Source organism: Limulus polyphemus, unplaced genomic scaffold (assembly GCF_000517525.1).
Source record: "Limulus polyphemus unplaced genomic scaffold, Limulus_polyphemus-2.1.2 Scaffold2035, whole genome shotgun sequence".
NCBI classification, from domain to species: domain Eukaryota; kingdom Metazoa; phylum Arthropoda; class Merostomata; order Xiphosura; family Limulidae; genus Limulus; species Limulus polyphemus.
Genome location: NW_013667645.1, coordinates 84,086 through 96,288, shown reverse-complemented (window position 1 = coordinate 96,288; position 12,203 = coordinate 84,086). Strand labels below are relative to the sequence as shown.

At 33.5% G+C, this 12,203-nt stretch overlaps 1 protein-coding gene across 2 annotated transcripts in view; it reads right to left on the bottom strand.

Moving 5' to 3' along the window:
- Positions 1 to 6,698, bottom strand: part of LOC106465739 (protein tramtrack, beta isoform-like) — a 50,433-nt gene extending 43,735 nt beyond the window's left edge. Inside the window, exons 1-2 of one of the 2 annotated variants that reach the window (XM_022393649.1) lie at positions 6,528 to 6,698; positions 2,452 to 3,353 (exon numbers count right to left, since the gene is read on the bottom strand). In XM_022393649.1, the coding sequence (XP_022249357.1) occupies positions 2,452 to 3,321 (870 nt within the window). In that variant the 5' untranslated portion in view covers positions 3,322 to 3,353; positions 6,528 to 6,698. Of the gene's footprint in view, positions 1 to 2,451; positions 3,354 to 5,284; positions 5,353 to 6,527 lie in introns of those variants that run through there. The other variant, XM_022393650.1, reaches the window with a different exon arrangement.
- Positions 6,699 to 12,203: the final 5,505 nt, after the last annotated feature.

Here is a 12,203-nt window from a genome sequence, read left to right as displayed (position 1 = left end):
CAGTCAGGGATCTGTGCTGGGACCATTGAATTCTGAAATAACATTAAACGATGTTGATTTAACTCAGTCAGGGATCTGTGCTGGGACCATTGAATTCTGAAATAACATTAAATGATGTTAATTTAACTCAGTCAGGGATCTGTGCTGGGACCATTGAATTCTGAAATAACATTAAACAATGTTGATTTAACTCAGTCAGGGATCTGTGCTGGGATCATTGAATTCTGAAATAACATTAAACAATGTTGATTTAACTCAGTCAGGGATCCGTGCTGTACCATTGAATTCTGAAATAACATTAAACGATGTTGATTTAACTCAGTCAGGGATCTGTGCTGGGACCACTGAATTCTGAAATAACATTAAATGATGTTGATTTAACCCTTTCAAGACGGGTCATGGGTGAAAGGCCATGTCATTTCGTTTATTAACTTGCATTCAAAATTTTATTGAACTACTATTTTATGAATTTATGTCAATAAGTTTGGTATCAAACTGTAGATAATAATTCAAACTTTAGAACTATACATTACTCAATTTCTTAATTTAAAAGTAATATTAAAAAACACAGATAAACACCAATTTTTGTGTGTCACGTGGTATGTTGAATGCAGCACTGGTTCAAATTAGATGTTTGTGAAATTAAAATACTAAGTCTATAGTTTCGTATGAATTAGAAACTCAAGTTACTGATACTGACAAACTAGATCTATATACTACTAAAACTCTGAGATTGTTTGTTTGCTTGTCTGTAATTAAATACAGCAAAAATGATGCACAATAGTGCCATATTTGTAATGAAACGAGAATAGAAACAGAATAAAACAAGTTTCGTTAAAAACGGGCCACAGTTTACTGAGTTAGTGCTATTTTTTGGGTCACTTTTATGAAAATTTCTAGCATGAGTAATTTTACATCACACTACAGTTCGCGCTCTTTACGAAACTTCTTCGTTCAAATCTATTTCCCTATCAATGTTCCCATCTTCATTAAAAGGCGTAAGATGACAAAAACAAGATCTTGAAGAATTTTTCAATAATGTAACTTGGTTATGGTAGGTAATTCGAAGAAAAAATAAAGTGTTACTGTTTCTTATTTGTAGAAGGATTAAGAGGAAAGACCACAACATAATGAACTAATTCATCATAATACCTGAAAACTCTGACTTAACTTTTTGAAAAATTAAATGGTCTTTCCTTTTACTCCCGATCAACAATCAAATATCTTTTCTTTAATTATGAATAACACGATTGGATTGAAATATTTAATTACATTATCTCAAAATAAACCTTCATTTCAGTGCAATATTGAAATTAGCTTGAATTCTTCATAACCTCTGAATAGTGGTTGACCCAACAGGTTACAGTGGTCTAGTTTTAACTAAAAGCTGGATATTTTCCACCAATTCCTAGTTCATGGAATCTCACCTTAATGGTATTGAACTGAAAATTGATTTAATCTCCAGTAATAAAGAAAAGGCTACAATTAGATGAGATTGTAGGTTTAAATAAAAAAAGTAAGGAAAATCTACCAGTGTCAAGGTGTTATCCCTAATACACTGAACACTACAGATAAAGAGAAAAAAGGCTTTTCAATGTTCACAAATATATCAGCACATCCTTCAAAATATGAAATAAAATTCTTAAAATGTGGTTAGAATTAAAGCTAAAACATTGTGTGAACTTGTTATAAAACTTTCAGGTAATTATTATTATTTTGTGTACTGATATATAGTCATAACAATGATGATGAATATATAATATTAACACAGATCAGAGGTGGCAAAACCAGGGCATGCAAGACAAAAACTTACAGCATACCTGTTGTTTAGAAAATATCACATGTTGTGGCACATAGCAAAAATATTGCTTGAAATTTATTGCAAGTATATTAAATGTTATAAAAATAATGTCATATTATTAATCATTTCATTTAGTTTGTAACAACTTTTAATCTGACTGCTGTAACCCATCCTTTCCACTTCTATGGACTTTAGTTTGAAGTGTTTTTCAGTCAGTGAAGATTTATTCTAAATTCAGAATGTAAAATTGGTACAACTGTTAAAAAACTTGGTCACTCCTGCTTTTAAGAGGAGTGTTTCTCATTCATTCATTTCATTCCTAAGTCACCAGCACCACTTACAGCTGATGGCTTCAATTTATGTACTGTCTGACAGTCAATCAAAAAAACTTGTTTATGAAGTGTAGAATGCTTTAGTCAGAGAACATGAGATTTAGTAATAATACTACTTCTAATATTTTGATGCTTCAAACCAGTTCCAGAAGTACAGTGGTAGAGTTTCAATATGATTACCATATTATTCAAATAAGAAATTTACAGTTACATTAGATACATTTTTAAACAGTACATAAAACACATAAATAGATTAAAGCATTCATTTGTCATGTAATTTTCTAGAAAGTTACATATTATAAAAAATAAATTACTTACTATAGTAATTCCTCTTCCCTCGTCATCCTGTATATGAGCTCTCTCAGAATAAATCTGATTCTGATCATTCCAATCTGCGGCAGTGTTTTCTTCATTCTCAGAACTGTCAGTCAGAGAGGTGTCTGTAAAATTCTGAGAGTCCAAGGATGTTTTTTTTGCATTACGCCTGGGTCGGGTTACTCTTGGGGCTGTACTATTAAGTTCAGTGCTATCTTCTCTAGGGCGTTTAGCATAAATATCTGTTTGGGGCTTCCCAGTACTATCTCTGAAATTACTAGTACTAACTGAGAAAGAAGGATCGGTTTTACGTCGTCTTCCACGCTTCTTTTTAATCTTCTGAACAGCAATTTTACCAGACTGAGGATGAGCCTGAAAGGTTGAATAACTATTAACGATTCTCAGTGATTGTGATGAAATAGGCTCTAGAGACTCAGTCATCGAGTCAACCCTTTGTAATTGTTTTTCCTGTTGTCCTGACATTTTTTGCTTTTGAAGATTCATATAACGATTACTGGATGTCACTTCCACAAGACCCTTCACTTTTAAAAACTTAGCAGTTTTAAGCAAGGATGATAAATGCTCCTGGGAAACATGAACTTCCCCCCGATACATGAAATCAATGATACTCTTGAGCTCAGAATATTTCACATCTTTCAAAATCACAATCGGATGCTTACAGGGGTTATCAATGAAGAGACTTTGAAAGAATGGACTACACGCAGATAACACCATTTTGTGAGCCTTCAAACTATCATCTTCGCATGCCAAAGTCACATCCACGAGAGCCTCGTTACAAAGCAGCCCTTCAAACATTGCTAGCATGTTGCTATTATGATTGCTCCAACGTAAACAGAACTGTTGAGAACCCATCCTGAAATCTTCTTTACACGGTTATCACAATCCTGCAAAAAATTGTTCTTGTAAACAAAAACCAAAAACATTTTTGCTTTAACTTTCACTTATACCTCATTTTAATAAACTATTCCCTGAAAAAAACTCAAATTTGTAAACAAAACAATCATAAGGTACTTTAGCAGAAGGTAAACTTCAAGACAGTTGTTACTATCTCATGTAATAAAGAACTAAATATAGAAGACAAAAAAAAAGTTGAAGAGTATAATTAGACAATTAGTGGAACTTGTTAACTGATTAATAAATCAATGGGATCATTAATCGATTACATTCAACTAATCCATTATTCACACATGAATTGGATAGTTGGAAACACTAATTTTGATTAGCTGATTATTTTCATGACATTAACCAATTTAATTCTAATTTTGATTAATCAATTACTTTACATGACACTAAGTGTAAGCAATGTTTATATGTAACTGTTTTTTTGTTGTTATTGTTTAATCGAGCTAATTTCCCAGCTGTTACTAAAGAGCTGGACTGGGAGTAGATGTTAACAGCAATAAAGAATTAAACTACTAATGGTTTCAGAAATTTTTCACAAAGCTTCCACCATAAAATCCCTAAACAATGAAACTGATAATCCTAACCAACTGTTTAAGTCAAATTTTTTTTTGAATTAACAATGTTAAAAACATTAACATAATCATTACTTTGTAAGAATATGAATAAATTAATTACTCGTTCTATTTTCTCTAAACATTTCACACACAATTGAATAAAACAAATTAAATTCTTTAAAATAAATTTTTCACTAGTGGTACTTTGAAAAATAAAGGATCATATGATGCTCTCATACAAAATCAAGTTCAGCCATGAAAAACTGATAAATCTGCAAAAGTGATCTGTAGTTTTAAGCAAATCCTCTAAGAGTTGGTAATATGAATTTGAAAAAAAATGTCTAACATTAAATACAAACTCATGTCAATGATGAACTTTCAACTGATATTTTCTACGCATATTTAGTAGATAATACAGGCTTAAACATACATTTATATTTTTCTTAATATCAAATGGATATATATAAATGCTGATATCTAACACTTGCCAGACAAAAGCTTAAAAAAAAATTAAAATCTACATTTAAATATTATAATGGTGCTGGCCACAGATGACAAAGGGCCATTTGGTCCTTCAAAACTGTCCTTCTGCACTTCTGAGAATATGTGAAAATTTAAAACTACCTTTTATTTTTCATGAATTCATCAACCCCCCCCCCCCCACCATAAGAAGTAATTAATAATATGTAAATCTGTAATTTATAAATCATATTGCTTAATGTACTTTAATATGTGAAAATTATTGATTTCTGGTAAAAATATACCCAAAACAAATCTTTCACCCTATGTACACTACTGTAGGCCTTTTGCTTGAGTTAGGGCTACTGTACCTTCCAATTTTGTTTTTACAAAAACTTATTTAGAATGCCTCAAGTTTCTAATATTATGATATTAGCTAAATTAATAAACATACACATTTAGGTTTTATACCAATTGAAGAATACAAAATAAGTAAATAATGTAATTGTTAACTTCTGAAATGATTATGATGGTAATAACGTTAAACTTGTTTTAAAAAAAAAGTACTACCGTGTTTTCTAACGCTAACACTAACAGGGTGATTGGATTGTCAAACAAGTTACCACCGGTAGTAAAGTGAGGCCGGCAGATTACTTGAATTTAAGACATTTCTTGAAACACAAAATGTGGGTTTAATTTTTTACTTTTCTCACGGGTGGGAGTGCACTGAGCATGGACAACCTTCAATTATTTAGAAGGCTAAATGGCCCCTTGTTTTCCGTATATTACAGTAAGTTAGGCAGCTGTGCAGACTATGTTACTGTATTGGCCTAATCATAACTGTATCTTACTACCTGTACTGACAAGTAACACAAACAAAATGCAGTAAAAAATAATACCGTAAGTTAGTTTTGCAATAACAGTTGGCTAATACAAAATAATTCCAAAGAAGAATTACTAACGCGGAACTGATCTTTCTTTGATGTTTATTAAGTAATGATAAGGTTATGGCGCTCGGAAACCAACCCTTTTACCTTGATTAATCCGTTTGTAGTATTAACTTACACGATCACCCTAGTCTACCTTTATATATACGGGTGAAGCACACAAAACTAACACAAAAGCATTTGTGACGTGTGTGTTTGTGTACACACACAGATAAACGGAACATATTTATTATATTGACATATAATTATATCCATATGATGTAGACTTTAACTTATGATCAGAGAGTAGATTCATTAATAAATAATTAAGTTTTGCAAATTTTAAGTTAGTATTACTAGTCTCTTTTAATATACCCTGTTTACCATGTTACTTTCCGTAACACTTCATTATTCATAAATAAAATGTCACTTCTTTTGTATAACGTTGCATAATTACTGTTCAAACCTTTCAACTGTTTGAAAATTTACTACATAAATAAAGTTCACCTGCCATGATTGACACAAGAACCGAACGACAGTAAGCGTTTCTGTTTGATTTTAAGCACAAAGCTATCTGTGGTATGCCACCGCGTGTATCCAAACCTGATTTTTAGCGTTATTAGTTATCGCTAAGCCACCGGATGGCAACAATTAGTAAGTATGCATCAAATCGTGTCAATGTTTATAAAGAAACACGCGTCATAGTCGCCACTAAAACTCAAGGACAGTCTCTAATTTCCAAAGAAATTAGCGATAGTTACGTAGGCGCCGAGAATGAGACAAACTACCTTCTTCAGTATCATCGCATAATTAACCCGATAATCATACATAGCTATAGGAATTGAATAAGATAAAAGTACGATCACCTACGAATGACCATTCCTTATTTATTTAAATCCATTTGTTTATTAGCACTATATCTAGTAGGCTACGTTAGGCCTGCCTGCAGTAGGATTAGGCTAACGCTGCAACAGCAACACTACCACTAGTACCACTACTAGCACTGCAAAATGTAATATTGGTAATACATACGACTTTCCTCTGACTTTGCCTATTGTAATTCGGCCTAACAAAGGTTCGCCAAACTAGCAATTTCCTAGAACGTAAGTATGGTATACTATACGGAAATCGTTTTTATTGATAAAATATCAGTAATTTAATATTTATTTTCTGAATTAATAATACTTTCTCTAAGAAGTAAGACTATGATACTCACCAAAATTTAGGGCAGAGACTGTGTTTTGAATCCTACTGTCGTCCAATGACGTTGTTTTTAACAGTCGCTTAGACACATTGGATTCGACTTCGAGTACTGTTAGAGAAGCTGGACTGGCGTTAAGTTCAATCATCACATGTTGACCGAATTTATTGTCGTTTAAAAATAAAAGCATTTGTTTAAAAAATCTTATTTGTTTTGATGAATTTAAGATACCTTTACAATATTATGTTACGTACACCATTATATAAAAATTACCGATTTTAACATACTAACCACTCAATGTTTTATTTTTTTATCAATGATCAAGTGGGAAATGTGTAATCCTATCTGGAAAAATGTGTGATTTCATTTTTCAATAGGTTGTGAAGTAATAATAAGTTGTTAATTGTTGCTGATAAATATAACTTATAAAACTACAATTTACAAACTCCTTCTCTTTCTTTTTTGTTTAAAGACACATTTGTAGAGTAACGATAACCAAAACCTTTTTCCGTATTAGGTATTTTTTTATTCCTTCATAAAATCTAGTGTTATTTCATTTTTACGAACTTTTGGACATATTATATATAAATAATGGAAAGCGAAAATTTAATATATATATATATTTTTCTTGCTCGTATTTTACTTTTTAGTTGTTTAGCAAAAGTAGTAAAATGTTTTAGAAATATATTCCGATAAAATTATCTTTACTTTACCACAAATTGTCTTTGTTTGGTAGGCATAAACCTACATAGTGATTTATATGTGTTTGGCCCGTCGTGGATATCTAAAACTTTTTTTTTTTTCGTTATAAATGAATATATATTTATTTACAATGGAAAACGTATCGTTAAGTGTATTTCACTCACTGACCGGCCTCTAATCTTGTTGTATCTTAACTGGCTACTAAAGTTGAGAGAAGCACTTTTCACATAGAAGTAAAACAAAAAGAAGTATTCTTTTATTATTCGTACAAGAAAAAGACAGAGGAAATTCTGATTTATCGTAGAAATTTAGAACTAACGCTGAAAGTGCGGTATGCCAAAATCCAACGCTGTATACGTCAAAGACTGTTCCAAGTAATATTTATATGTAAGAAAACCCTTAATACATATCAGTTTGTACAAGCATCAGACTTCCACTTAAGAAAGATTCGCCTTTCCCCAGGGGGTTCAGACATGACCAGAGTGATGCGAGTTTCTGTCATATGGTTAACAAGAATGTCATATTATATGCAAAACATTGCGCGAAGTTTAGGATAAATTTACACTAAAGTATGTCTGACTAAAGATATATTCTAAATTAGTTAGGGAAGGGTGAAATTCATGACTGTCTCAGCCATTACACTATCAATCCTTCAGTCACTGTCCTTTTGAATCCGTGTTTTCCTTGTAGGTTTATCATTATTCACATTGAACTCTGTTTAGACATATTTACACACCCTTCGACAAGCTTATCATTCTTTTATAAAGTTGGAGTGCACGGTTTGAGTTAATTCTATAATAATCTTAATTTCAAACCTTATTTAACTTGTCAGACTGATTGTCATAACAGTCCTGCCCGCAATTTGAAAACAAAACTTACAGATTTGGAGGCTCTCGCATAACATAGATCTGTATATTTCTGAAATGTCCAGTAAAAGTGCCATCCTACAGTTATATACTTCTAATTTTAATTTTACTTTGCGAATTGAATAAAGATTGTATTCATATAGTTTGAAAAATCTCTTTCTTTTTCAGAACTGAGCCAAAATCAAGAAACACAGATTTAACTCTATAAAGCTACTTCTGCTGAGCCTCTCGTTATTTATAGCTTCTATCAAATCTGTTAAGAAAAATAGTTTATCTGGAAGTGCTACAACGACATTTCTAGGCATCAAAGAGGTATTACTTGAACCATCAGTAGAAAACATTACTGTCTACTTTCACATAGTATATTCTACTTTAGATAATTTTCTCACATTAGAAGGCACACATAATACCATAGGTGAATGACTCAGAAGAATAGGTAACCACGTGAGAAGTCTGCAGTTTCCTTGGTTTTATGTTCTATTACATTCGTTTCGTTGATAACTTTCAAAATTGCCTCACCAATATTAGTTCTTACTGATGCTGATGCATTATTTCTAAATTAACAGAGAAATCCGACAAATCATTTCAGTGACTAAATCATTCTTCAGTTGAAGCTCCAGAGCAAGAAAGTAAACATTGAAACTGCGAACTCCTTCTGGGTACTGTTGTCGGTGATAGTAGAATTGAGGCAGTTTTATTGGAATTTCAGTTTGGCATGGAACATGTAATCATGGATGGCATTCATACACCTATGGCTTCTGAATATAAAGATTGCATGGTGAAGAAAAACCACCTGCACTTGTAGTCTTCGTCAAACACCACTTGTATGTTAGAAAGTTCATCATTCGGGTGGACCATGCTTTGCTGAACTGGTCCATGAACTTGAAAAACCCAGAGGGGATGATTGCATAAAGAAACAATGTTACAAGAGTACATCTTCGTTGTTCTTCATTGCCCAAGCCCACAAAATAGAAATGCCAACTGATTAGCTTGTTACACAGTGAAATACTGTCCATTTGTTGAATGCCCTTAACATGGACACCATGAGGAAGTGAAAGTCATTACTACCATAATGGTATCAAACCATATGGTAGGATATACCACTAGTGGTTGGATATCATGATTTAAGCTTCACTGAAGGAACCAGATATAGCATGGGAACTCCTTGTCATTCATCAAAATGAAGTTTAGCCAGCATACAGATTGAGAAATGTGCCATTGATGTGTATAATCTGTAGCGTTAGTAGAAGCAACTATTGTACTGGTGTTTTCAGCAACTAGTCTTAAGGAGGAAATAAAACAGGTTTTACATAACATGAAGGATGGAGGCCACCACAGCATGATACACTTGTATTAACCTATAACAGTGTCGAGATGTTAAGCAATAGTATAAACATTGTATACTATATGTTGCATATCATAAATGCCATCCTAAACAACGTGATCTCCAGCAAAAAAATTGTTGGTTCTTTTTTACAGATATTGGATATTGCTGGTCATCTCCCAGAAACTGAACAAGGTGATTTGATATTTCAGCAAATAAGCCAAGGCTTATATATTTGCCAGTTCTTCAACAAGAGTATGTGGAATGATTAATGTCTGTATTAGTTGATAGACACAAGTCATCATATCAGCTGGTAAAGAATGCATCACAAAGCAGAACAGATGCTATGATAAAGAAGTTAAGGAACAAACATTCCAGCCTGGAGACTGGGAATGACTTTGATACATGCCAGTGGCACGGAAGCAATTTGGCTCTGTTTAGACAGGTCCTTAGCTTGTTCTCAAATAACTTTTACCATTAATGTACAAGTTACAGCAGTCACATGGCATGCTTAAGAACATGAAATATGTCAGCAAGCTAAGATTACAAGTTATTAACAAACCTCTGGTGCACCAGCTAAAACAGGAATCACAGGTTGAGGCTGGAGGTATTGAAAGTGCTGTTTCATATAATATCTGCTCAGGCGATAAGGAGGAAAATGCTGAAAGTACTTACCTGGCTGTATGAGTCAGATGAGGAACCACCTAGAGAAGAGGCACAAGGCAACCCTTATCTCCTGTTCATTATGGCTTGGATTAACTACTACAACAGCAGCTAGGAAAGTCACTTGATTGTCAGATCAATGACTGAAAGAAAGTGCCATTCCTTACTTTCTGAGCTATCGAGTAGTTTTTCACTATAAAATGTATTTACTATATTGTGTGATTGCCACTTGCTTATGAAAATTAGTATAGTTTATTTATTTCAAGATTAATAGGACCAAAAGAATGTTCTAAACTTTCTGGTATTTCAAGAATAGTTTACTGAAATGTAGGATGTAGGCTAATAGCTCATTGGTTATTGCCTAGAACATTAACAGTTTGCATGAGTGAGGATGACCACTAGGAGTTCAACAGCTTAGCTGAAAAGGCATTGTGATCCTTACTTTCTGAGCAACTTTCTAAGATAAAATGTTCTTCAGACATTTCGCGAGATCATTCACCTTATCTAGCCAGGCAGTAGGTGAATTTTGTAAAGCATACCACGTGATAATCCCCATAGATATATCTTGTACACAACAACATTTGTATAATTCCTCCATGTGCAGTGAATGAGTTGCATTCTTTCTCAGCATTTAATATGAATCATGTTGTTAAATGTAAGTGGAAAAGTTCTTGTTTCACTGGATCTTGCCTATGTTTAATTTTCTGTGAATGGCTTACTGAAGTTAGTGGCCATCTAGGACAATAAACATATTTTAATGCGGAATATTGTATTTAGCTTAAGTTAGTCTGAGTGTGTGTATATATATCATGAATATTAATCCTGGCTAAAATAATTTGTTTGTTGAAATGTCCTAGTTCATTCGATTTCTGATAGCTATTATTTGTTTCGTGATGTCTAAGATATGTATTGAGTTTAGCAGCTTATAAATGGCAGCACCTTATGGTACTACAGTGATAGGGATATGATAACAGTGAACGTGTCAGGGGCAGTCTATCTAACACTAACAGTATATGTGATAATTTGTAAAATTTAGATATATGTGTATGAATATATATATATATATATATATAGGCAAGTAGTGTTAAACACATATGCAGATGTTACATTTATGAGTATTGTATAAGATGAATAACTCAATTACACTTAGAATACAGCTGTGAAGCAACATATTGACGAAAATAAATAATTTGATCTAATTTTAATATTTGATATTTGAAATAAACTGTAAGTATAAACCTGCTGACGGGTGGATCAGCTAAGATATATGACACCTAGCCTGCCAGTGAAGCCTAGTCTACCTTCAGTTCAACACTAAAATCAACACCAACATCCATTAAGATGGAGTCAGAGGAATGGTTCAAACAATGTTACAAAACAGTGAATTGCCAAATTTGGGAATGAGCAATAATGAAACAATACCATCATTAGATGTGTACTCACTTTCAACGGGACCATCACATTCCCAAACAGAAGAATACTTGTCTGGACGTATACCATTTAACTTGGCCCGGCATGGCCAGGTGGTTAGGGTGCTCGACTCGCAATCTGCGGGTTCGAATCCGTGTCACACCAAACATACTCGCCCTTTCAGCCATATGTGTGTGTGTGTGGGGGGGGGGGTTAGTAATGTGATGGTCCATCCCACTATTCGTTGGTAAAAGAGTAGCTCAAGAGTTGGTGGTGGGTGGTGATGACTAGCTGCCTTCCCTCTAGTCTTACACTGCTAAATTAAGGGCGGCTAGCACAGATAGCCCTCGTGTAGCTTTGTGCGAAATCCATAACAAATAATTTCTGGCAAATACTTCTTCCATTGAGTCAGACCACCATAAAACTAGAAATTGTACTTTTGACTATGGCTGAAGTCAACCTAGGAACATCAACATTCACAGACCCCCCCCCCCCTATTGCCCCAAAACTATCAATCCACCAGTTCTAAGCTGAAGCTCCTGATGGCCAGCAACTTACTGATCTTGAAGCAGCACTGTCAGGTACTAGCCACTAAATGGACAGAGGCTTAAACATTATATGACAAAAAAGAAGATTTGGTTTCTAAAGTGCAATGAACCACTAAGTTAGCTCGGACATGGAAGGCTTTGGCAAGGACCAAAAAAGTTATTCAGGAAACCACCAGCA